Here is a 25,606-nt window from a genome sequence, read left to right on the forward strand (position 1 = left end):
GGAGGATGGTGGGCACCGAGGCCAAGTTGGGGCCCTCAGGAGTGGGTGGAGGGAGTCCAGGGAGTAGACAGAAGAGGACGGCCTGGCCAGGCCAGGGCACTGGAGGCCAGGAGCATACTTCCTGGTGGCCGGGGGGTGGGGGTGGGGGTGGGGGTGGGGGGAGGAAGTCTCCCCCTGGGCAGGTCACTCCCAGAGGCTGGAGCAGGGCGGGGCAGTGATGAAGAGCAGATCTGAGCGCCCGGGCCACCCGTGCCGCTGCCCAGCTGCCCAGGAGCCGGGGAGCCCAGCCAGGTGAGGGGCAGCAAGGGGCCTTGGGGTGGGGTAGGTGGGGGCTTGGAGTCTCCGGGTCCACCTTAGGTATCCACTCCCAGGCCAGGTCTCGAAGACTGCCTAGCTGAGTGCCTGACTCTGATCGTCCATCTGTCTGACTCTCCCTCTCTGTCTTCCCGTTTATCCTGGGAGACTCATCTCTGGCTCGGTGGGGGCACCCCCAGAGCCCGCTCGCTCATGCTCTCTCACACTGACACTGTCATGCACTCTCTTACACAGACTCACACACACACACCCCACAGCCCCCCACAAGCCCCCACTGACAAGCACTCCGCCGACAGGCACCTCTGCATGGTCCTGTGTCCTCCAGGAGCTTAGAGGACCTGTCCCACAGACCAGACCCCTGTGGCCCACCATGCTCAAGGCGTCCCCCACCTCCGGTAAGGTTCAAGCCTCCAGGAGGCAAAGGGGCTCCCCGACCCCAGTGGGATGAGCCAGTGTGGCAACAGGGCTTGAGGACACGGAGGCTGCTCCTTTCCAAGCCCCTGACCCAGGTCCTCTCCAGGGGAGGGGGGACAAAGGACAAGTGCCTGGGGTACCTCTCTAGCTATCAGCGGGGGCAGGGGGAGGAGGGGGCATGGCTGTACCCTACTCACTGGGCCCCATCCCTCCCGGGCCATACGGCCCTGGCGGATGGTACCTGAGGGCAAATCTATACCCATGTGGCTTCCCTGGAGACCTCGGTGCTGCAGCTCTGGGCGCCAGGAAGGGGGAGGCAGGATCGGGGAGGAGGGACCCTGTCCCGCGTGGCACCACCTTGTGCCTGGGTCCCCTGCAGAGCCCCTTCCCTAACTTGGCTCTCGCCTTCCACCCCTGGCCAGCTGGGCCTGGGCCCCTCTCTCGGCCCAGCTCCCCCAGCAACAGCAGCGAGGAGGAGCCGGACCCTCGGGACCCACTGCTGGCCCGGGCTGAGCTGGCCCTGCTCTCGACAGTTTTTGTGGCTGTGACCCTGAGCAATGGCCTGGTGCTGGGCGCTCTGGTGCGGCGGGGGCGGCGGGGCCACTGGGCGCCCATGCACATCTTCATCGGTCACTTGTGCCTGGCTGACCTGGCAGTGGCCTTGTTCCAAGTGCTACCCCAATTGGCGTGGGATGCCACTGACCGCTTCTGGGGGCCAGACGTCTTGTGCCGGGCCGTCAAATACCTGCAGATGGTGGGCATGTATGCCTCCTCCTACATGATCCTGGCCATGACCCTGGACCGACACCGTGCCATCTGCCGCCCCATGCTGGCCTACCGCCATGGTGGCGGGGCTCGCTGGAACCGGCCGGTACTGGTTGCCTGGGCCTGCTCACTCCTCCTCAGCCTGCCACAGCTCTTCATCTTCGCTCAGCGCGACGTGGGGGACGGCAGTGGCGTCCTCGACTGCTGGGCCCGTTTTGCTGAGCCCTGGGGCCTCCGTGCCTATGTCACCTGGATCGCCCTAATGGTGTTTGTGGCTCCTGCCCTGGGCATTGCTGCCTGCCAGGTGCTCATCTTCCGGGAGATTCATGCCAGCCTGGTGCCAGGGCCATCAGAGAGGGCTAGGGGGCGGCGCAGCAGGCACCGGCCAGGCGGCCCCAGCGAGGGAGCCCGAGTGTCGGCAGCTATGGCCAAGACCGTGAGAATGACATTGGTGATCGTGATCGTGTATGTGCTGTGCTGGGCCCCCTTCTTCCTTGTGCAGCTGTGGGCAGCGTGGGACCCAGAGGCCCCTCGGGAAGGTGGGTGCAGCCCTGCCCCACACCCAACAGGGGTCCCTGCGCATGCCCAGCAGGCCCCTGAGCCGCTGACTCCTCCGCCTCCACAGGGCCCCCCTTCGTGCTGCTCATGCTGCTGGCCAGCCTCAACAGCTGCACCAACCCCTGGATCTACGCCTCCTTCAGCAGCAGTGTCTCCTCGGAGCTTCGCAGCCTGTTGTGCTGCAGCGGCCGGAGGCGCGCCCCTCCCAGCCTGGGGCCCCAGGATGAGTCCTGTGCTACGGCCAGCTCCTCCCTGGCCAAGGAGCGGTCCTTCTAAGGAGCCAGGAGGAGAAGGGGACCCAGTGGGATTGCGCCAGTGCCTTGGGACCAGTCGCGGCCACCTGTGTGGCCCTGGGCGAGCCCTGGCCCTCTCTGGGCCGCCCTGGCCCTCTCTGGGCCTCCCTGGCCCAGGTTACACTGTGAGACCTCGGGCTCCAGGATTCTGAGGGGCCCATTGGCCAGACCTCTGTGAAGGGCAGGGGAGGAGCCGAGACACAGGACTGCAGGGCCTGGTGGCAGGAAGCACCCTAGTGGGCACCGGTCGGATAAGACAAGGGGAGCCCAGGAGGAAGGCCGGGTGGGCGCCCGGCACCTTCCTCTCTAACCTCCCCCTTCCTCCCTCCCTTCTCTCTCCCTAATAAAACTTCCAGCTCATGTTCTCAAAAGGTGAGGGTCTCCTTGGAGTAGGGTAGCAGCAGTGGGTGTGGGGGTGGTGCAGAGAGACAGGCAAAGACCCCCACCCCCACAGACACATGCACAGCTCGGAAACACACCACACAGGTGACCTGGCCTTCAAAGGCGCAGGTCCCCCACCCTCGAGGGCCAGGGGGGCCGCCAGAGCCAAACCTGCCACCTTCCCCCCAGTGATGGGAGTGTCAGGGGGCCGGCCCATGCCCACCTGCCCAGCCCCCCCAAAACAGAGCTAGTTGGCTTCAGAGACTCATTGGGTCTTTATGAATCGCTGCCACCTCCTTCAGGCACATGCCACCCAACACTCCCTGACAAGCCTCCTCCCTTACCCCTCCCACAGCATCTTAAGCCAGTGCTGGGGCAGGCAGGGGTGTGGGATCAGGTAACCCTGTTTGGCATCTGAGGCCTCCTCTCTGCAAAGGGTCAAGGGCAGGTGATCTGAGCGTGCTGGGTAGGGCTGGGGAGAAGCAGGGCGCGGGAAGAACGCTTCTGCCAGTGGCTGGACCCTGGGGACGCTTACGGGGAGGCCGGGGCCCCGGGGCCTCGGGGAAAGCCTTTGTTCTTGCAGGGGCGGCTGGAGCCAGGGGAGCTGGGAGACACTGGCCCGAGGCCCTGGCGGGCTGCAGCCTTTCCCAAGAGCTCCTTAAACACAGAGTCCATGGTTTGCGTCACACCCTGGTGCGGAGAGGAGAGAAGGAGGCTACTGAGAAGCACACTCTCCCACCGACCCAGCCCAAGCCCCCCACCTCCTCCCCGCCCCCCCCCCGCCCACCCAGTGCCTCCCCACTGTCACCAGGCCCCAGACACTCCCTTCCTCCTCCTCCTCCTCCTGCTGGGCCTACTGCCCGCCCCTCCTCCCTGGGCCTCCATCGCCAGAGCCTGGCCCTCCTCCTCCCCCTTTAGCGTCTCGGTCACAGCCTGGGGGGTGTGCAGCAGGTCCTCCAAAGGCCCTGAGGTGGGGACCCTCTGGCTGGGCCCCAGGCTCCTCTCTTCTCACACCCACACTCTCCCTGGATGAGGTCACACACACCCAAGGCTTCAGACCTGGCCTCACCCCTGCTTTCCCGGGCGCTCTTAGGGTGGGAGGTGACGGCCTCGGCCTCCCCTCTGCTCTGGCACCCCCTCCTCCTCCTGGCCTGGGCAGCCCAGCTCAGACCCCTGTGCCTGCCAGGACCCACCTGGGACATGTGCACACTCTGACACTCCCCCACAGCCCATCTAAACAGGGAGCCGGGCGCCGCCTCCTGGTCGAGTCCAGCCGCTTTCCTCTGCCTGCAAGCGCTGCCCCCCCAACCCCACTCCCTCCCAGCCACCCCTCCAACCTCTCTCCCATCTGTCCCTTTCATCTTCCTGGCCCCTGCCCCTACCTGTCCCTAGCCTGGCTCCACTGATGCCAACCTTCAGTGCTCCTGCCCCTGTGGGTGGCCCTGTCACAGCCCCTCATCCCTGCCCCCACACTCTGGCAGAAGGTGCCCTGAGCTGAGTCAGGGAGGGAAGGGACTGGAACCTTGGGCAGGGACGAGCTTGGTCCCTGAGGGATCATAGAAGCCCGGGAGCTCTGGCCTGGGCTCTTACCTTGTCCACCTCCACTTGTCTCTCCGGGGAGGCTGGGATGAGACAGTGCCGTCTGTGCCCAGAAGTGCCTGTGGTCTCGAGTGGGGAGCTCAGCTCTGGCCTGCAGGACACGGGAAGTGAGCCTGGCAGGGCGTCCCAGAAGTCCCCAGGCTGAGCTGACAACAGCTCCTCCCACCCAGGCAGCAGCTGGGAAGCCCCTCAGAGTCTCTCCTTGTCACCTCTCACAGAACCCCCTCCACATGGCCAGGGCCCGCCCCCACCCCGTCTGGCCTGGCCTGTGCTCACCGGCTGGTGCACTCCACTGGTAGGCCCTCCTGGCTGCTCTCTCCTGTCACCTGCGGCCCCTGACCCACCAGATGCTTCTCTGCCCTGGGATTAGAGTGGTTTGTCTAGAGCCGTGGTTCTCAGCCCCAGAGAAAAGGATCGACTTGGTCTGACACTGTTGGAGGGGTTGGTGGGGAGCAGCAACTAGGGTTTTAACAAGCCCTGCGCGAGGTTCTGCTACAGGCTCAAGGTCCAGGACCATTGGCAGGAGCAAAGGCACTTCCAAGGAGAGCTGGGTGCAAGGGGCAGCTTTGAGGCTGGCTCTGAGCTGGGGCCCAGTCTCCACCAGCCCCACCAGGCTGTGGGCCCTCTCAGGGCGGGAGAGGCAGCGGGAGGCCAGCAGGGCCTGCAGGTGGCTCACTCACCCGGCAGCGGGTAGGGTAATGTACTTGTGCGGGATGAGTCCGCGCGTGCCAGCCAGCTCCCCCCGCCACCAGTCGCTCGAGGCTCGGGTGTGCAGGCGCAGAATGTCCCCTCGCTGGAAAGACAGCTCCTGGGCCGTGCGGCCAGTGTAGGCGAAGCAGGCCACTGCCTCCACGACCCCCTCCAGGTCTGGGGAGAAGACAGAGCCTTGTGGCGGGAGGCGGAGTGAACACTGGGCTGGCAATGGGGGCTCTCCTTCCCGTGTCCCCCTCACCATCGTCCTGGGCCAGGGCCCCAGCCTCCAGCTCCGGCTCGTTCTCCCCCGCCATGCTGTCCAGCTGAGCATCCCTGCGGTCAGAAGCACATCAAGGCGGGTGAGGGGACTCCCGGCCTGCTGGGCGCCCCCCACCCAACACAGCGGGCATACCCCAAGCAGCTGGCAGAGGGCGGTGCCATGCACTTCTCGTAGACAGGGCCTGGCAGCTCGGCCAGGGTAGGGAAGACGGACACCGGCTGCAAGATGAGCGTCTGCACCAGCCGGTTCACCCGGCCCTGCAAGGCCACGGGGTCCTGCCCAGCGGGCACAGGCAGCAGCGTCGGCCCGAAGCACACGGCCAAGTTGTAGGGGTCCATCATGTTCTCATCACTGTACTGGGCCAGGCTGGGGGCCAGAAGGGTCACAGGCAGGAGCACCTGCCCAGGGGCCAAGCCATCCCTGCACACCAGCCCGTGAGCCCCTGGGCCACCTCATCCCCCACTACTCACTGGTTAAGGAAGGTGAAGAGGTAGCGCAGGACCACCAGCACCGGGCCCGGCAGCTGGTCCAGAAGGCGGCTCACGGGCTCCACCCTCTCCGCTGCTTCCTCCAGCTCTGTGGCCAAGGCCATCCCCCAGAGAGGTGTGTGAGCAGGCCACTGCTGCTGTGGAGTGGCACCCCTGCCCCACCCGACTCAGGCCCTGGCCTCACCCATGGAAGCCAGCAGCTCGCTGAACAGGTCCGGGGGGAAGAGTGGAGGCTCCAGGCTCCGAAAGTAGAGCTTCAGCACTCCGGCCACGGAGTCCAGGTCCTGGGCACCACAGCCTTCCACCAGCGGGTCTTCACCTGTGGGCAGCACACGGGGAGGGGGAGGCAGCGGTGGTGGCAGCTTGGAGCCTGCTGGAGCCCACCCCCACACGGTCTCCACCCACCCTGCCGTCCCCACCTCTCTCAAAGGCATCGCGGATCTCCGAGACCCGGGGCTGGGCACCTGACACCCGGAAGATGCCCTCGTGCTGGAGGCCTGCAGGGAGGGCAAGGGGCTGTGGGCACAGGGACTGGGTGCTGGGTGCCAGGGTGGAGGACAAGGGGTCGTGGGCACAGGGACTGGGTGTTGGGTGCCAGGGTGGAGGGCAAGGGGCTAAGCCTTGCTTACCATTGAGGTTAATGAAGCGGATACAGCTTTCCACCACCAGGGGCACGGGCTGGCCAGAGCTCTGGGGGTAGAGAGGGAGTTTACCCGGGTGGGCCTGCCCCCCATCACTTTTTGCTTGGGTTTTGGTCTCGGAACCACAGGGCTGTGAACCTCAGTCCGGCTGGCAACTAACTCTGATGCTATTCAGTAGTTAATGCCTTACATTGTTTTTTTTTTTTTTTTTTTACATTGTATTTCCCGACTGCTTGTTGCCGGCAGGTAAAAATGCAGTCGAATTCCAAGAAGTTGGCCTTGTGTGGAGTAACATGGCAAAATGCAAATTTGTGAATTTAAATAATCTGAAGAGTCTTTTCAACGCTTTATGTGCATAACCACATCACTGCAGATGATGGCTTTAGTTCCTCTTTTCTGGCCTCTCTTGCTTCTCCTAGCTCACTGTCTAGGACTCCATGCTGATTAGAAGCAGGGCTTGGGGGCGTCCCTGGGTTGTTCCCAGTCATAGAGGAAAACCTCTCAATATTGTACCCCTAAAATGCTGTTTGCTGAGGCCTTTATCACATGAGGACGTTCCCTGCAATCGCTGAGGCCACAGGAAACCTGCCCAGAAGGGCCAGTTGGCCGACCACAGGTGGGAATGGGGACTGTGGAGTCAGGTAGCCCATCAGGCCACAGAGGTCACCTCAGTGACCCAGAGCTGAAGAAAGACCTGAATGTCCAGGGAGGGCCTGGACTCAGCTGGGGTGTGGGGCAAAGCAAGTACCTGGATAAACTTCTCCATATCCCCCCCAAAGAGCTTCTGGTTGTACTGCGAGCTGGGGCGGGGGTGGCGGCTCCTCTGAACTTTTCTCTGCGAGTACTGGGCCCTGCAATGAGGAGAGCAGTGCATGGTGGGGGCAGGGTGCCCCACCCCACAGCCCAACCAAACAGGGCCTGCAGAGTTCTTCCAGAAGACACTGGGAGACTGAGAGCCCAGAGGACTGAGCAGCAGAGCTGGGCTGAGGAGAGGGGAGAATGGGCCAACCTCTCTTCGTTGCCCATGAAGGATTCGCACGAGGGTACCCTGTGCCCAACTCACCAGGACATCTCCCGCTCCTCCTTGTCACCTGGAAGAAGAAGGCGTTGGTCTGCCTCTCAGGCACCCCAGAGAGCAAGGCATGGCCTGAAGGCTCAGGGCAATAGAAAAGCCAAGGGCAAGATCAAGGCCAAGCATCTTGCTGGGCTATTTCCTACACCTGTCAACCAACCTCTCTGGGCAGGCTGAAAGTAACATGGGCCGGAGAGGGGCCAGGCAGGAGAGGAAGGGCAGAAGGGGCAAGCCCCGTGGGGCGGGACCCGGGCCCACCTCGCTGGATGGCCTCCTGCAGTCGCTCGTGCTTGGCCTGCAGCTTGGCAAGGACGCTTCGGCCACTCAGATACTCCTGTAGCTTCTGCGGAGGCCAAGATTCAGTCTGAGATCCTATCGCGCACCTCCCTCGGCCCAGCCCAGCCCAGCCCGGCCTCCCCACCCACCGTGATGTAAAAGGTCTCTGTCTCCTGCTGCTGTCCCCGCCTTCGGCCAGCCTGCCGGGCCCCTGGGTCTGAGCCTGTGGACTTGAGGGACTCGGTGGAGGGACTGGCCTGGAGTGACTCAAGCACGTCCCCATCGTCTGACGCCACCAACTCCAGCAGAGCCTGTAGCGTTGCCTTCAGCGTCTTGTTCACCTGGGGAGGGGAGAGCACAAGGGCAGGAAGCAAGGGGAGACAAGGCGGGGGAAGGAGGAAGTCCAAGTCAGAGGAAACTGGGAGGCCACTGACACCAGGGAGGGAGGCAGGCAGGGAGGAGATCCCAAGCGGGGCCAGCACAGGGGCTCCAGGCATGAGGGGACCAGGGCTCCGACTCTCCTGGTCCCTGCCACCCCTCGGGCCTGGCCCCTATACCTCCTCTGTCTCAATGGTCTGCCGGCCTAGGCGGCTCTGGATATTCTGGGCTCTGGGCAGAATCTCATCCCGCAGCTCCATCTCAACCTGAATCTCGGCCACCTGCGGAGGGCATCAGCCAGGACAGAGCGCTCAGACACGGAGTGGGGCGAGCCGTGGGTAGCTGGTTCGCAGCTCTCCCAGGCATGGGGGAACCGAGCACATCCCTGCTGCCCTGGCAGCCAATGTATAGCACCACCTGCCCCTGACACATAATAAAAATGGTTCTGAAGCATGGTAGGGTATAAACTCAAGAGACTGGAAAGCAGGGATTCAAACAGCTACACACATGCCAGTGTTCACTGCAGCACTAATCACAACAGTCAGAAAGTGGAAACGACTCCAGTGTCCATCAATAGATGATGGATAAACACGACGTGGTCCATCCACACAATGGAATACTACTCAGCCAAAAAGAGACATGGAGTTCTAATACATGCTACAACATGGATGAACCTCAAAAACATTACGCTGAGTCGGCCTTGAGCACTATGCTCTTTTAAGAACTATCTGTATGGGATGAAATTGACCTCAACAACTTAAAAGATTAGGGGGCAGCAAGTTTATGTTAATGTGGGAGGAACAGCTCAGAAAAGGAGGGTGAGAATGGTTGCACAACGCAGAGAATGTAATCAAGTTGTCACTGAACTGTACATGTGGAAACTGTTGAACTGGTATACGTTTTGCTGTGTATATTCTCAACAATAAAATTCGGTAAAAAAAAAAAAGAAGCAGGGAGGGGAGTCAAGTGAGGGTGAGGGCGCTGCTTCACTGGGGCTCAGGGCGGGCTACGTGAGACACCACCTCTCCCTGAGCCCCCTTCTTCCCCGATTCAGACTGCTGAGGGCTCCTCTGATCCCCTCACCCTCTCTGCCTGTGGGGTCTCTCCCCACATTTCACATCCCACCCCATGAGGGACAAAAGGCCAGTGGCTGCTCCCAGAGTTTCAACTGGCCATCTTTGTTCTTGATGGTGCCCCTTCGCCGGACTTGGACCATGCAGTGTGGGAGGGAGTAGAGAGCAAGGCATGGGTGTGTGCCGGTGTGCATGCGTGTGCGTGCGTGTGCGTAGCCAGCTGGACTATCAGCTGGGCTTGGTGTTCCCCTGTTGAACATAGTGTCACAGAGCCTCAGCATCAGACAAGGCCACTCTCTGACCATGGTGGGGACAAAACAAGAACTTTGTCCAAGCCACACAAATGACCATTCTGTTGGGCCGGCTGATGTGACGGCTGCTGTTTTGCGAATCAGAGCTTTAGCCTCACTTCATTTCTTTCACCTTCTAGATAAAATGTACTATGCACCCAATCGTAGAATTGCCCCTGCTTCCTGACAGCATCACATCCAGAGCAAAGCCCCGCTTCCTTGAATGCCAAATCCCCTAACACCAGCCCAAATCCTCTAAGTTCTTTCTAACCCCTTTTACTGAAATGTCCCATGGCTCCCCACGGTGTTTGGTCTCAGTCGTGGTAATGAGCAATCAACCCAACTTGTTCAATTATAGGTGTGTTCCTGGTGGTCTTTGGTTGGAGGGCATTGATCTAAAAACAGGTGGATTAAATGAAAGTCTACACATCAAAAAATGCATCTCCCAGTCCTCTCGCTCCACTCTACTCCCCATAATTGGAAGCCAGATCCCCGACAAAGGATTAGAAGAGTCCTCTGGGGAAACTCACAAAACCAAGAGGAAAGACTTTACAGAGACCAACGTTTGGGGTCTCCCAATCAAAGAGCTGAGTCTCTGCCTGGTCACCCTGCAGAGGCGACAAGCTCTGCTCAAGGACATTGAGTACCTAACCCACATCTTAAATGTGAACTAACTGCAAAGAATCACCAGATATTTGAGGAAAGTTCTAAATTGGAAGACAGAGGCCAAAGTAAGCTGTAAAAAAAAGGCTGCAAGAAAACAGAAAATTTCTTGAGGGAAATGTCCAAAAACCAAAAATTAACATTTCAAGAATGTTTGAAAAGATATTGCATCCAGAAAATAAGAACAAAGAGTTATTTTAAAACAGGAATTCAAGAAACAAAACAGAACTCCTAGAAATGAAAACATGAAAGTAAAAAACTAATTTTTAATTAAACAAGGGGTTGGAAGGTACAGTTGAAGAAATTTCTAAGAAAGAAGAATAAAAGGTATAGAGCTGAGAAATAGGACAGAGAAAAAAAATCAGAGATTCAACCCATGAGATTCAACATTGAAATAACAAAAATTATTGAAAAAGAGAGAAAAGAAAATGAAGAGCAGAAAATTATCAAAGGAATAATACAAGAAAATCTCCCCAAAACCTAAGGACAGTACTTCCGAGCCTGACAGAGCCCACTGGTTGCCCAATGCCATGAAGGAAAAAAAATTCCCAAGGCATACCAAAAAAACAAAAAAACAAACCCAGTGCCGTCGAGTCGATTCCAACTCATAGCATACCATCACAAAATTTTACAACAAAGGGGAAAAGAGACTATCCTAAAAGCATCCAGGGAGAAAAATTCGAAATGGCTTTAACGTTCTAAAATGATTTTCAGCTTTGAATTCTATACCCAGCCAAACGACAAATCAATTGCAATAATAGAACACAGACATTTTTAGACACGCAAGGTCAGGAAACTATTGAAGACGGTGTCCACCAAAACGAGGCTGATAAACCAAGAAAGAGGAAGAAGGCATGGAATCCAGGAAACGGAGGATCCCACACTGCAGAGAACAGCAGGGATTTCTCAGGATGATGGTGAAGGGAAGCTCCCGGACACCATCTGTGCAGACTTGGTGGCTCCAGGGGGAGGACTCTGAGAAGACGACGGAGTTCCCAGATGGCCTAGTATGGCTATCACAACTCTGTCCAGGAGTGTGGACATGAGTTAGCGGTAAGTACACAGAAAGCTAAGCAGCTTTTCTAAGGTGAGGAAATTATTAATTCCAGAAAAAAAAATTGTCCAACGAAGGAAAAGGAATAATATAGTACTTGGCTCAGCTGTGAACAGTATTTGTTGTCATCACAATTTAAACACTGAATGTTTAGTCAAAAATTCTGGGCTAATGAAATGGGGAGAAGGGAAAAGTGGTTGTGGATGGATATGGGGGGTGGTGATAGGGCTGAGTCCTGAGCTGCCATTGAAGGGAGTCAGCAGAGCACAGCTAAAAGTGAGACTCAAATAGCGGCCAAGGTGTGTGATTTGAATATATGGAGGGAAATGCTAGAAGCAGCAGCTATAAGAGATGGAAGTGGCAGTTTCTAGGGAGTGGGAACTGGGAGCAGGAAGGCGTGAGGCAGAGAACTGCTGGCTGTCATTATACGCGTGGATCACGTTTGCTTCTTTAAACCATGTGTATGTTTTTAAGCTATTACATTGATCAAAATACATCTTAAATAAATAAAAGTTCGGGTCAGCTCCAAAGGTGCCCCCTGTAATCCCAGGCCATATGTGATGCCCATTAGGTAAACTGTTAACAGAAGAAAGCAACTTGGGGGACAAGTAAGGGGCCGTCTAACCATGTCTTACCGTGTGTATGGTTGATTCCCCCCAAGTTTCCTTATGAAAAATTTAAAAACATAAAGAAAAGCTTAAAGCACAGTACATGAACACCCATTTACCCACCCAACACCTAGCATTAGCACTGTTCATATGTCACTATACTTGCCTGTGTGTGAGTGAGTGCGTGTGTGTGTGTGTGCGTGTGTGTGCGCGTGTGAGAGAGAGAGAGAGAGAGCTGGCTGAACCATCGGGAGGTAAGTTGCTTTAAATGAAGGTGCTGGTTTTCCTGGTTATTCTTGCCGAATGGTTGCAACACTTTCTTCTCTTGTCTCTCCAAGGATATTAATCATAGTTTTTTTAATTAATATTTTGAAGTTTTCTTTTCCCTGTGTAGTCTGTTTCCGTTCCTTAAACCAGGAAAAGCAGATTGGCAGGCCTTTCTTCCATGGTGCCAGGCTTTCGGTTAGCAGCCAAGCACGTTAACGATTTGCACCACCCGGGGACTCCTTGAAGATCAGCAAGGAACAGCCCCCGTGAAGCCTGTGCATTAAGGGGCTGGCAGGGCCTCACCTCATCCCCCTCGTGGGGCTGGTAGTCAAAACGCAGTGGGGGACAGAAGGCAGCTGCATGCAGCCTAAGCACCTTGGCCTTGTCCCCTGGAGGGTCCAGGGCCTCCAGAGCCTCTTCCAGGCTGCCCAGGCCCTGCATCTGGGAAGCCTGGGTGCGGCTCTCGGCGGCCGTGTAGCTCCGGAGCACTTGGCCCAGGGCCAGGTAGAACCCTGTGTCACAGCACTGGGGGAGGAAGGAAGGAGACATCTTGGGTGGGCCCTGGAGGGGTGGCCTCCGGACACTGGCCCACTGGGTCCCTCTCAGCCCCACCCCCAGGACTCACATCCATGAGGTCCAACACGTCCTGCAAGTAGTAGTTGCTGATGGCTGCATTCACACTGGCCAGACTTAGCAGGTACTCGTTCCTCGCCTTTGTGCACTTGAGCTTGTGCTCCAGGAACTTGGCCTGGCGCTGTTCAGACAACACAGCTGATCCAGGGTCCCTCTCCACCCATCCTCCCCTCTCCCCACACTCTCTTCCCTCCCCTGTGGACAGCCACACTCCCATGTCCCACAGGGCCCTCCAATTCAACATGGCCAGACATCCTGACATCCCCTCCCCCACACTGCCACGCACAAACCCTCTCGGTGCCAGTGCACAGCCCTGCCGTCCACATGCTCAGCTGCATCCTGGGAACCAGCCTGATGCCCCCAGACCTTCATCTGCCACTTCGATGCCATCCCCAGACCCATCCCTTGCCATGGTTTGGGCCCTCATCATTCCTGTCATTCCTCAGAAGTGACTACAGCAATCTAGTGGGGGGCAGGCACAGAACTAGATACCTGATCAATATTTCACACTCCCACTCACAGCCACATACCCATGCCTCCCGCCCCACCCCAGTGGAGGTCTGGGCTAGATGCTGGGGAACCTCGAGGACTGTCTGAGAAACTCTGCTGGGACACAACTGGGAACTTCACAGGGGAGAAAATGAGCTGACCACTTCCCAGGGCTCGGGGTGACTAGATGTGGAACAAGTGGCTGAGGGGAAGGGATGGGTCGTCAGGGGTCTGCAGGCACCTGGGACCGAAAGGCTGGAAGGCACTGTAATGGCAGCAGCTGGGGGATCTTTTCCTAAAACACAACCTGACCATCACCCCTCAGAACTTTTGATGACGTCCAACTCCCTCCTCTGCTCTCTGGCCTCCACTGTGCTAGACCATCAGGCCCGGCCCCTGCCCAACTTGGTGCCTCAACCTCCCCATCCTTTCTTCAGGAGCACATCACCCGATCACCCATCCTGCAGCTCTCCTCACCCCTCTGAAAGCCCATGGCACTGTGTGAAGCGGTATGGGTGGGTGGAAAGGCCCCCGGACTTGGGAGCAGGCAGATGCCCTTTGCGACGAGAGTCACCAAAGCTCTCTCGAGACTCAGCTGCAGCGTGTGCAAAACAGGGCTCCGGGCTGCGAGGGCACCAGTGAGGCGTGGGCGACTGTTGAAGGCTGTCCTGGCCTCAGAGGCTGTTCTCCTTCTCCCTTGGGCTCTCCAGGCCCACCGAGCATGCTATAGTTAATTGCCATGGTACCAACCATCCCCAGGTTGCAGAACCTTCCAGAGCCAGCAGGGCAGACCAGGCCAAGTCGCTCCCCTTACAATAGGAACTTGTGGGCAACCTAGCCGACGATCTCTGCCTCCAGCTCTGCCTTCTCCCCCCTCACATACAGCACACAGCAGGCCCAGTCAGGGCCAGGGACAATATAAGCACAAACGCCAGGCGCCAGAGCCTTTGGAGACAGACAGGCAGCAGACGCACCGGAGCAGGCAGGCCAAGTCCAAGACGCCCTCCAGGCCCACCTTCTCCACCAGTCGCCCTCCTTTCTTGATGGAGCTCTTCCGGGAGGGCCCTGCCTCGGAGGCAGAAATGGTGGTGGCAGCAGCGGCGCTCCGGCCAGCTCGCTTCTCCTCCTGGCGCTCAGCTTCCCGGAGCTTGGTCTCAGCATTCACGCTTTCTGTGCGGTACACCTGGTACGTCTTCCTGACCTGGAAAGAGGACCAAGGCAGGGCAGCCACTGCTGAAGGCCACAGCCACAGCCAGCCCCTCACACTGCCTGTCTGGGACTCTGACAGCACTTTACCTGATCCCCTGTGCCCAGAACCAGGACCTGAGGCCCAGGGAGAGGAGGTGCTCTGCCCGAGGTCTCCCCTGGATGTGGCACCCAATTCTCCTTGGGCCTGGCCTGGGGCCATGTAAAGGCTTGGGGGGCCCTGCCCGGTCCTCACCGTCTGAAGCTCGGAGACCACCTTCAGGAGCTCCTCCTGCAGCTGTTGCTCCAGGTCCTTACCCTAGAGGCAAAGGTGGGCAAGAGGAAGTGCGACCACAGACGTGCCCCATGGGACAGCCCGCCAACTCCTCAGCTTGACAGTCAAGGCTCCACCCACTTGAGCCCCTCTGCCTAATGCTCATGTGGCTGCCCACGCCCTCCAGCCCCTGCGCCTCCAGACCGAGCACCCTCAGGCTGCTTTTGCAAGGTGCTAAGCTGTTGCGCCTTCTGTGGCTCAGGGCGAGGAACCCTACCTTCCTGACTATGCGCCCCACGTACTCCGAGAGGTGGGTCAGGCGCTGGGCCAGGGGCCCGGTCAGCACCTCGCTGAGGGCTGCGCTCTCCCGGCTCTGCTGCCGCGTCTGCTGTAGCAACACAGCCCAGCAATGCAAGGGCGACAGGAGGGACGGCTCCTTCCTGGGGGCAGACGGACACTCAGACCGGGGCCCGGCTGGCCTTGGCCCAGCCAGCCTGCCAACACAGCACCTACCGGAAGCTTTGGTGCTCGCGGCTGCCACTGCCCAGGCGGCCTCCTTTGCCGGAAAAGCGCTCGGCCAGCTTGTCCAGGCCCCGCGAGTACTCCAGCTCCACCTCGGCGCGGCGCCGCATGAACTCGGCCAGCTCCAGCAGCAGCTCCCGCCGCAGGTCGCCCTGCAGCTCCAGGCAGCGCAGCTGTTCACTCAGCTGCCAGCGTATCTCTGTGGGCAGACGGGGGCTCAGTGGAGGCAGAGGCCCCAGGCCCCAATTGCCGCCTGCCCCCAGGGCTCCTGGGTGCCCAGACTAAGGGCTGGGGTCAGAGGAGGAGAGACTGTTGTCAGGAAGACTTTGGGGCGCCAATGTCCAGCTGGGCCAGGAAAGGCTCTGGGGGCAGGAACCCTGTGCTCCTGAGGTAGAAGGTAAATGGTTAAAGAGGGCGGGAAGGGTGAGGGAAGTGCCAGTGCAAAGGCCTAGAGGGTGGTGGTGGGGGGGCCTATGTGGGGAACACAGCCTCCCAGCCCCGTCTTCCCCTTCACCAGCCAGCCTTCCCCTTCGCCAGCCAGCCGTCGCTCTCTGGCTTCCTGTCTCCTTGGTCCCTGGAAAGCCCCAGCTTTCGTCCCCTGCCACTTCCTTCCCCTCTTATGGTCAGGCCAGGAGGCGAGGGCAGCAGCCAGCAGGCTGATGGGACTGACAGGGGCCACTCCCCATCCCCCACCTGTACACCTCCCACAAGACAGCCCGGTCCAGGTCCTACCACTGACGTTTCCACACCGTATCGCCTGTTTGATTTAGCAACCCTACTTTCCCCACAGAGACCTAAAGCATGGAGGCTAGAAAGCTGCCTGTCTGAGGAGTTTGAACACCCTGTGAAAACACTGTCACGTCCACTGGTCAGATCCTGCCCACTGGGCACGTCCGCCGGCACCGGGGCTGCTGGGCCCAGAAGACTCTGGCCACCTGCTAATCTTTGTCCACATCCCTAGGGACAGAATGTCAATTCCATATCCACTTCTGGCCCAGCACAGTCTAAGCTGGGAATGGGGGGAGACAGACAGCAAGTGAATGTGGGTGTGGGAACAGGGGGGGCTAAGGAGATGAACAAAAGCAAGATGCATTCAGAAAGGAAGTGGGTCGAGAACAGCCTCACTGAAAAGTGACATTTGAGCAGAGAGCTCAAGGAAGTGGCAGAGAGAGCCTTGCGGACCGCTGGGGAGGCCAGCGTGGCTAGATTGGGCAGTAGAAGAGGCCATGGGGGCAACTGTCGCAGGGAGGACTCAGGCTGGACTCCAAGTAACAGGTGAGCCAAAACCCAGAGCCATGTGACTTGGCTTCGCTTTTAGAGGATCCCTTGGGCTGCTGTGTGCAGCACCCAGCCCAGTTAGCAGCTACTGCAGGAGACCAGGGAGCTGGCCTGGGAAGAGGCAAGGAGTGGCAGAGTTCAAGATAGCAGCTGGGAAGAACTCTGCTGTGAACAGCTCTGTAGCGGTTTGCTTTTTTCCTGCCAGTGACTCCCCAGGGTCGTAAGCCGTAGGGTGGCCCTGTGGGTTTGCTAGCCCAGCATCCAGTCTCTCCCTCGGATTTCCCTTTGGAGAACCTCCTCTCCCTATCCTCAGCCCACAGGATTGGGGACAATTGGCCTCTCTCCCTGACTCCATGCACCTCAGACCTGGCCTCCAGCCTAACCCCCACCCGCCTCAGGGACTGGCTCCCGGGCCTGCAATCCTAATCCTCCTCCTGGAACCACTGGGAAAGAAGCACTCTCATTCCCTCCTCCGACCGAGGGGGTCAAGCTGGGTAATTGCGGTGGGGACTCCCTTCCAGTGACACACATGCAGAGCAGGCCAGAACCAAGGATGCCAAGTGACCGCGATGGAAAAAGCCCTTCTCCGGCCAGTGGGGCGAGGCTTGAGCCAGTTGGAATGGGCTTCATGTCACTTGAAATCAGAAGAATCTTAACGGAATCAGGGTTAACATTTTTGGCTAAAAGCAAATTTCATTTCGTTCCAAGAATGGCCTGAGAAGGGCCTCGCCCACCTAGAAATGACCCCAACTCTCCACACCTTCTGTCCACTGCTGGCCTTGCCCCCACCAAGGCATATGCTCCCTGGGGACCAATTACAGTGAACAGTGCTGAACGGACTGGCAGACAAAACAATTAGTGTATGCTTTTTTTTTTTTTTTGGTGCCAGTAGCTAAAGGCTACCTTAACCCAGGGCTCTGAACCGGTTTGTGCCGGTTCAAACCCCTGCTGAGAATTTGCATTTCTGCCCAAGATATACTGAACTAGAATCTACATTTTAACAAGATCCCCAGATGATTCTTGTGTATAACAAATTTTGAGAATCACTGCTCTATTAGTGGTTCTCAGCACTGATCCCTAACACCAGAAGCATTAGCTTCACCAAGGAACTTGTTAGAAATGCAGTCTCCTTTTGTGATTGGCTTATCTCACTCAGCATAATGTCCTCCAAATTCATCTGTGTTGGGAGATGTTTTGAGGAATCGTCATTATTCTTTATCGTTGCATAGTACTCCATTGTGTGTACGTACCACAGTTTGTTAATCCTTTCATCTGTTGATGGGCACCTTTATTGCTTCCATGTTTTTGCTATTGTAAACAGTGCTGCAATAAACATGGGCGTGCATATATCTGTTTGTGTAAAGGCTCTTATTTCTCTAGGATATATTCCAAGGAGTAGAATTGCTAGATCGTATGGTAGTTCTATTTCTAGCTTTTTAAGGAAGCGCCAAATCAATTTCCACAAAGTGGTTGTACCATTTTACATTCCCACCAAGTGGTTGTACCATTTTACATTCCCACCAGCAGTGTATAAGTGTTCCTTTCTCTCTACAGCCTCTCCAACATTTATTATTTTGTGTTTTTTGGATTAATGCTAGCCTTGATGGAGTGAGATGGAATCTCATTGTAGTTTTGATTTGCATTTCTCTAATGGCTAATGATCATGAGCATTTCCTCAGGTACCTGGATATCTTCTTTTTGGTATTGTGACTAATGCTGCGATGAACAAGAGTGTGCGTATGCCTATTTGTGTGATGGCTGTTAGTTCTCTATGACATATTCCGAGGAGTGGGATTGCTGGGACATATTTCTAGCTTTCTAAGGAAGCACCTTACCATTTTTCATAGTGGTTGTACCATTCTACATTCCCAGCAGCAGTGTATAAGAGTTCCAATCTCCCCACAACCTCTCCAGCATTCGTTATTTTCTGTTTTTTGTTATTAGTGCCAGTAATGTCGGGGTAAGATGGTATCTTATTGTAGCTTTGATTTGCACCTCTGTGGTGCAGTGGTTGAGAGCTACAGCTGCCAACCAAAAGGTCGGCAGTTTGAATCCACCAGCCGCTCCTTGGAAACCCCATGGGGAAGTTCTACTCTGTCCTATAGGGTCATTATGAGTAGGAATCAACTCCATGGCAACGGGTTTGTCTGTTTGTTTTTTGGTAACGGCTAATGATCATGAGCATTTCCTAATGTGTTTGCTAGCTGACTGAATGTCCTGTTTGGTGAAGTGCCCATTCATATCCTTTGCCCATTTTTTAATTGGATTGTTTGTCTTTTTTGTGGTTGAGGTGTTGAACTTTTCTATAAATTTTAGAGATTAGACCCTTGTCAGATATGTTGTAGCTAAATTTTTTTCCCTGGTCTGTAGGTTCTCTTTTTACTCTTTTGGAGAAATCTTTCAGCAGTTCAAATCCACCAGCTGCTGCTTAGGAAACCTATGCGGCACTTCTACTCTGTCCTATAGGGTTGCTACGAGTCGGAATCAACTCGGTGGCAATGGGTTTTTTTGTTTGTTTGTTTTTGATAAGCGTAAGTGTTTAACTTGAGGAGGTCCCACTTTTCTAATTTATCTTCTGCTATTTGTTTTTTTTTATTTGTGCATTTTTAATTATGTTTGGTATTCTATTTGTGCCATATATTAGGTCCTCTAGCATTGACTTTTTTCTTCCATGATCTTTACAGTTTTAGGTTCTATATTCAGGTCCTCGATCCATTTTGAGTTAGTTTTTGTGTCTGGTCTGAGTTGTGGGGTCCTGTTCCATTTTTTGTTACAAATGGACATCCAGTTTTGCCAGCACCATTTGTTAAAATCACTGTCTTTTCCCCCATTTAATGGACTTTGGCCCTTTGTCGAAGATCAGGTGTCCATAGGTGGATAGATTTATGTCGGGGTTCTCAACCCTTTTCCATCGGTCTATGTGTCTGTCGTTGTACTAGTACCAGGCTTCCTGACTACCGTGGCTGTACAGCAGGTTCTGAGGTCAGGTAGAGTGAGGCCTTCTATTTTGTTCTTCTTTTTCAATAATGCTTTACTTATCCAGGGTTTCTTTCCTTTCCACGTAAAGTCAGTTATTTGTTTTTCCACCCTGTTAAAGAATAATGTTGGAATTTGGATCAGGATTGCAGTATATTTGTAGATTCACTTTGGGCAGTATTGACATTTTCACAATGATGAGTTTTCCTATCCATGAGCATGGTATGTTTTTCCATTTATGTAGGTTTCTTTTGGTTTCCTATGGTAGTGTTTTGTAGTTTTCATTGTATAGGTCTCTTACATCCCTGGTTAGATTTATCCTTAAGTATTTTATCTTTTGAGGGGCTATTGTAAACAGTTCCACTGCCGGTCTTAAGGTTTTTGCTGGACAATTTTTTTTTCAGAAGTAGACTGCCAGGTCCTCCTTCCTAGTCTTAGTCTGGAAGCTCAGCTGAAACCCGTCCACTATGGGTGACCCTGCTGGTATTTGGATACTGGTGGCATAACTTCCAGCATCACAACAACATGCAAGCCCGCACAGTATGACAAACTGATAGACATGCCTCACATATTTTGGACCTGTTTTCAGGAGGGATCAGTCCCTGGAGGACATCATGCTTGGTAGAGTAAAGGGACAGTGAAAAAGAGAAAGACCTTCAACAAGATGGATTGACACAGTGGCTGCAACAATGGGCTGGAGCATAACAACAATTCTAATCTAAGGACGGTGCAGGACCAGGCGGTATTTCGTTCTGTTGTACATATGGTTACTATGAGTTGGAACTGACTCGACGGCAGCTAACAACAACATTGTAAATGGTGTTGTTTTCCTGATTTCCTTTTCGAAATTCTCTTTCTTGATGTATAGGAATCCAGCTGATTTTTGTAGGTTGATCTTGTATCCTGCTACTTTGCAGAATCCTTCTATTGGTTCCAGCAGCTTTCTCGCGGAATCTTTGGGGTTCTCTATGTATAGGATCATGTCATCTGCTAATAGGGATAGTTTTACTTCTTCCTTACCAATTTGGATGCCCTTTATTTCCTTTCCTTGCCTTATTGCTCTCGCTAGGACTTCCAATACGATGTTGAATAAGAGTGGTGATAAAGGGCATCCTTGTCTCGTTTCCATTCTCAAGGGGAATGCTTTCGGTTTCTCCCCATTGAGAATATTGTTTGTTGTTGGTTTTGTATAAATGCCCTTTATTATGTTGAGGGTTTTCTCTTTTAACCCGATTTTGCTGAGAGTTTTTTTATCAGGAATGAGTGTTGGACTTACAAAGAAACAAGAAAAGCTTTACACACAGGAAAAAAAAAAAAACTTTGATGCTTACGAGGGACAGGAGGGGGACGGAAGGAAAATTACCAAATAGGTAGAAGACACGTGTTAACATCAGTGATGAGAAAGGCAATACACTACGTGGGGGAAGTCAGCAAAATAGGACTAAGGCATGGGAGGTCACTGAGAGGAACGTAAGAACAAAGGACAACGGTAATTACTCTACCGTAGACAGTCCTGCAGCGATAGTATTAACAAATACTAATTTACAAATGGATGCACAGGCAGACAGGTATGCCAAGAGGTGGGCGAGGGTGTAAGGGAGCACACCCACCTGCAGATATAGGTTTGGTGGTGGATATTTCTATGTACATAACTGTAAGTGCTGCTTATATTCTGTATTAATACAGACAAGAGAGCACACAAGGGCCACAGTCAGGGCAACATCTTGGACATAAACAAACACCTCACAGGATGAAGTTCCTAAACTTGAAGGCAAAGGACCCTCAACTTGGGGGTCGTCTACGTCAATTGGCACAACATAGTTCATAAAGATCAAGTTTTGCATCCTACTTTGATGAGTAGCATCTGGGGTCTTAAAAGCTTGCGAGCAGCCATCTAAGATACATTTATTGGTCTCTCACCATCCAGAGCAAAGGAGAGTGAAGAAAACCAAAGACTCAAGGGAGCAATCTGTCCAAAGGACTAATGGACCACATGAACCACAGCCTACACGGCCCCGAGACTAGAAGAACTAGATGGTGCCCGGCTACCACTACCAACCAGCTGCTCTGACTGGGATCACAACAGAGAATACCAGACAGAGCAGGAGAAAAACTGCAGAACAAAAAAATCAAATTCACAAAGAAGACCAGACTTACTGGTGTGACAGAGACTGGAGGAATCCCCGAGACTACGGCGCTAAGACACCCTTCTGAACTGGAACTGAGGCCATTCCTGGAGACAACCTTTAAGCCAAATCATAGACAGGCCCATAAAATAAACAACACCCAATCAAAAGGGAGACATTTGCCCAAAGGCAAAGATGAGAAGGCAGGAAGGTAGAGAAAATCAGGACAAAAGGAAATGGGGAGACTAGGGTGGAAACCGGGAGAGTGCTGACACATTGCAGGGAATGAAACCCACGTTATGGAACACTTTCCTTAGGAAGTATTGAATGGCAAACTAAGTTGCTCTGTAAACTTTCACCTAATGCAAATTCTCAGCAGGGGCTTGAACTTGAACAAAACCAGTTGGAAAGCCTCCCCTAAGCCAGGTCTCATTCTGCATCAGACATGTGCACTGCCTGGTGTCAATTATGAGCCGAGCTTGTGAATTACAGCCCGAATCTGAGATGCAGCCGTGCGCCCCTATTGGCAGCCAGCGAGCTGGCGCCCCTAGCAGAGCTGCTGTGGAGCCCTTCGTCCGAAACTGGCTCTCAGATCTCAGCACTGACACGAATTCGGCAGGGAACCTCCCTGGGCCTCCCCGCAACTTAGGTCTGGCCCTCTTCCCATCCCCTTCTTGATACCCCACGCTTTCCCTCTGTAGTGGTTATTATCATTGTGGCCTGTTTACTCTGTCTCCCCACCAGACTAGAGCCGTCAGAGAGCGGGGACTCGTTCTCTCTTGTCACCAGTATAGTCTCAGGGCCTGGGACAGAAGAGGCGAATACAAAACATTTGTCAAATGGAGGGATGGGGTCCACATATGCTTGAATTCATAGTTGGGCCTCGGGCCCCACTGACACTTCCTGTGAGCAAGGCACAACGGTCTCACTTCTGCTGACAAGTGAAGCAGAAGAGAAGATGGCCTCCAAAAGTCCTGCTGGGCAGGCCTTTCGGAAGTGGGCCATCAAGACAGTGACCCTGTGTTTCTAGCATGGTAGGAAGTTGGTTTTTGTTTGTTTTTTGAGGGTGGGATGAGGAATGGAGGCTAAAATTGTTGGCAACCCACAGCAGGCAAGGAACATCTTAGAGGCTGTCTTGCTCAACCCCAGTATCCTACTTCTGTATCCCTCATGACAGTTTTGGAAAGCAGTATCTTCATCTGAGAAGTGATGAAAGTGAGGCCTGGGAGCTGGCTTGTCCTGGGTAAAGTCACCTCAAGCTGCCTCTCTGAGACAGGACACTGGTATCTTTGTGTGCAAATTACCTGCACTGAATAATTACAATGGAACCTACACCTCTGGGTCAGAAGGACCCTCAAGGGTCATTTCATTCTACTGTTGCAAGGGAAAACAGGCCTGGACCCGAAGTAAAGCAGTTGTGTGACCATGGGAAGTCACTGCGCCCCTCAGAGCTTCAGTTTCTGTAGCTGGCAAAACAGCGACCAAGAGTGCCTACCTCTTAGGGTCGCGGCAAGAGTGATGTGAGATCACACATCTGAAGGCACTGGGGAACTTTAGGTTCCCAAAATGCTGGTGCTGGGTGCCACCTTCTTTCCTTTGAAAGAGTTACCACGCCCTGAATAAGGCCAGCAGAAGCTGTTGACTAGGAATTTTTCGAGCTGGTTTGCATGCAGTTTGCATGGGAGTGTTTATCGGAACACAGAGGTCTAATGTCAGAAGGCTGCAAAGTGGGCCCTGTTGACTCTCTCAAGTTAAGAGGCCCTCAGTGGGCCGGATCCAGCCGCAGAGGCCCTCATCTCTGAGCCCCCTCAGTGCTAAAGGGAGGGAAAGGCGTGGCCCGGGGAGTGGAGTCAGGCTGATCTCAGGGCAGAACAATCTCAAACTACCAACCTGCTTGTACCTTACTCCCTCACCGCCCCCACCCCACCAGGATCATGGTAGTAGCTTTCATTCTGGCTGGTATCCCCCACTTTCTGAGTGGCACCTGGGAACACCTATCCCGCCTTCCCTCTGGCCGCCAGGATCTCCGCTGCTCCTCCATTAGGTGCAGAGAGAGCCGAGGAGGGCAGAGAGACCAAAGAACGGAAGGAAGGAAGAGGGGACAGTGGGCAGTCCCCCCTTCGGGGATCTAAGGAGACTTCCGGCCAAAGGGGGGCAGAGAAGCCAGCAAGAGCTGGGGCTCCTCTCCCTCCCCACTCCGGAGATCGCAGGCCCGAGGGCTGCAGGACCTCCCCAGCCCCGCGCCAGCCGGGCCAGCAGCTGGGGGCCTCCCCGGGGGCTAGGGCGCCCCCACGACCTCGAGGCCTCCGCGGGGAAGGGCCGGCAGTGCCCGGTGCCTCTCACCTTTGACTTGCGTCTCATACTCTGCCTGCGGTCCCCGCTCCCTGCGCAGCTTCCCGTGCGCGGCCATGGCCGCGCCGTCGAGCCCAGCTGCTCCCACGCGCTCACCGCGGCGGCGCCGGGACCTAGGGCGGTGTCGCGGACGGCTCTGCACGTCGGCCCCGCCCCGGCCCCGCCCCCGCCGGCCCGGCCCCGCCCCCGGCGCCCCCGCCCGGCACTGCCCGGCCCAGGGGCTCCTGGCCCAGGCCTGGCCTTCCCCCTCCCTCCGTGCTGGGCCCCCATCTGGGCTGGCTTGCGCTCAGTACCCGGGGCAGCCGTGGGAGCCCCAAGGTGTCCAGCAGACTGGCACCCCTCGCTGCTGTCCCCCTCCTCCACCTCCTCCCCACTCTGCATCCTCCACCTCAGGGCCCCCCGGGCCCTCACTGCCAATGGGCAGTGACCCCATAGCTACTCTGGCCCTGGCTCCCCCTGTGTCGCCTGCTTTCCCCGGCCCCAGGACATCCAATGGGCTCCCCCTTCCCCCTTTCCCAAGTCACTGCCTCTGAGAGATGAGCCCCAGGAGCCTGAGAGCCAGCCGAGTTGGAAAGTTTTCAGGGTGGAGGGATGTCGGCCACCAAGAACAGCACCTTGGGCCCAAGTTCCCTTCATGCGCCTTCAGGGCAGGAAGAGGTTGGCCTTGGCCTGAGGTTCCCCATCTGCTCGACCCGAAGGGAGGAAGGAGCCTCATTTCTCCATAGGTGGTTACCACTTCCTGCTGGCGGAAGTGGCTCTTCTGCCTCCTCTCCCTGCACTTTGCACCTGCTCCATCTTGAGCCTGGGGATAGGGGGCAGCCTTCCTCCTGCCCCCTCAGAGCCAGGCCTTAAGGGAGCAAGCCTTGGGTTCCCCCTCATCCAGGGGTGCTGGGGTTTCCCTCCACCCCTTTCCACCACCTCGAAACCACAGGACAACAGCTTTTCTCCATTCAATTGGGAAGGCAGGATGCAGATGGCGAATGACAAGCAGACTAGACAACTGTCTCCAGTTTGCTGGGAGGAGAATCCTGGGGATATAGATGGTGGGAGGGAAGCAGAGGTAGTTAGGCCCCAGGCTTCTGCCCCTGAATGCAGGCCTGCAGGCACTGGTGGCAGGAGTCCCAGCACTTTGGACCTGGAAGTCAGTTAGGCCACTGACAAATGTGGGTAGCACAAGCCGGGCTGGGGGAGAGGGGTTAGAGAGGGGCTGGGGCAAGTACTTCCCGCCTTGCAAATATAAGCAATTCTCTTGCTCTGAAGGGGAAAACATGCCCCCACTCTCAGTATCAAGACCCTTCTCTAAGTTGCCACGTGTCCACAGGGCCTGGGGCTTCAAGGCAGTCTTTCAGCAAGACAGGCAAGCTTCCCGCCCTTCCCACAGGGCAGACAGGCACACCCACACCTAAACCTGCACCTGTGTCAGGAGGGTGACCTACATGTCTCATTGCCATCAAGCCAAAGGGGACCAGGGACCCATGCACCTCATCAGCTAACCCCATTACTCCCTGCCGTTTCCCCTTCCATCTGAGCTGTGTTTGGACCTCATCCACCTGGCAGAGCCAGGAACAGGGTATCAGCCCACAGAAACATCTCCCGAAGTGGACTGAGCCCTGCTTTGAAATGCCCTCCTCAGTCCTTTTCTCAGTCCCTTAGTAGCATTTAT

The 25,606-nt window shown here is 55.6% G+C and overlaps 2 protein-coding genes and 1 long non-coding RNA gene across 9 annotated transcripts; 1 reads left to right on the forward strand and 2 right to left on the reverse strand.

The window, feature by feature from the left end:
- The first annotated feature begins 907 nt into the window (after nt 1-907).
- On the forward strand, nt 908-2,418 carry AVPR2 (arginine vasopressin receptor 2). The gene is made up of 2 exons (XM_023540740.2): nt 908-2,033; nt 2,120-2,418. The coding sequence occupies exons 1-2, from the start codon at nt 908-910 to the stop codon at nt 2,326-2,328; spliced, it is 1,335 nt and encodes a 444-aa protein (XP_023396508.1). The 3' UTR covers nt 2,329-2,418.
- Nucleotides 2,419-2,982: 564 nt separating this feature from the next.
- Nucleotides 2,983-24,594, reverse strand: ARHGAP4 (Rho GTPase activating protein 4). Of its 7 annotated transcripts, XM_064277770.1 has the most exons (22): nt 23,935-24,048; nt 15,203-15,410; nt 14,967-15,129; nt 14,672-14,734; nt 14,246-14,431; nt 12,734-12,862; nt 12,412-12,633; nt 8,333-8,434; nt 7,925-8,116; nt 7,758-7,842; nt 7,491-7,518; nt 7,176-7,278; nt 6,416-6,476; nt 6,206-6,283; nt 5,971-6,105; nt 5,769-5,874; nt 5,431-5,664; nt 5,278-5,351; nt 5,006-5,192; nt 4,602-4,685; nt 4,317-4,416; nt 2,983-3,416 (listed from the first exon to the last, which is right to left on the reverse strand). In XM_064277770.1, the coding sequence occupies exons 1-22, from the start codon at nt 23,999-24,001 to the stop codon at nt 3,258-3,260; spliced, it is 2,766 nt and encodes a 921-aa protein (XP_064133840.1). In that variant the 5' UTR covers nt 24,002-24,048; the 3' UTR covers nt 2,983-3,257. The 7 variants fall into 7 exon arrangements, with proteins under 7 accessions (XP_064133840.1, XP_023396555.1, XP_064133841.1 ...); XM_023540787.1 differs by lacking the exon at nt 23,935-24,048 and adding an exon at nt 24,558-24,594 and having other exon boundaries at nt 14,246-14,734; XM_064277771.1 differs by lacking the exon at nt 6,206-6,283.
- On the reverse strand, nt 18,807-22,164 carry LOC135228819 (uncharacterized). The gene is made up of 2 exons (XR_010319693.1): nt 21,623-22,164; nt 18,807-19,577 (listed from the first exon to the last, which is right to left on the reverse strand). It is a non-coding gene; the product is annotated as an uncharacterized LOC135228819 (long non-coding RNA).
- Nucleotides 24,595-25,606: the final 1,012 nt, after the last annotated feature.

The sequence above is a fragment of the Loxodonta africana genome, chromosome X, assembly GCF_030014295.1.
Source record: "Loxodonta africana isolate mLoxAfr1 chromosome X, mLoxAfr1.hap2, whole genome shotgun sequence".
NCBI classification, from domain to species: Eukaryota; Metazoa; Chordata; class Mammalia; order Proboscidea; family Elephantidae; genus Loxodonta; species Loxodonta africana.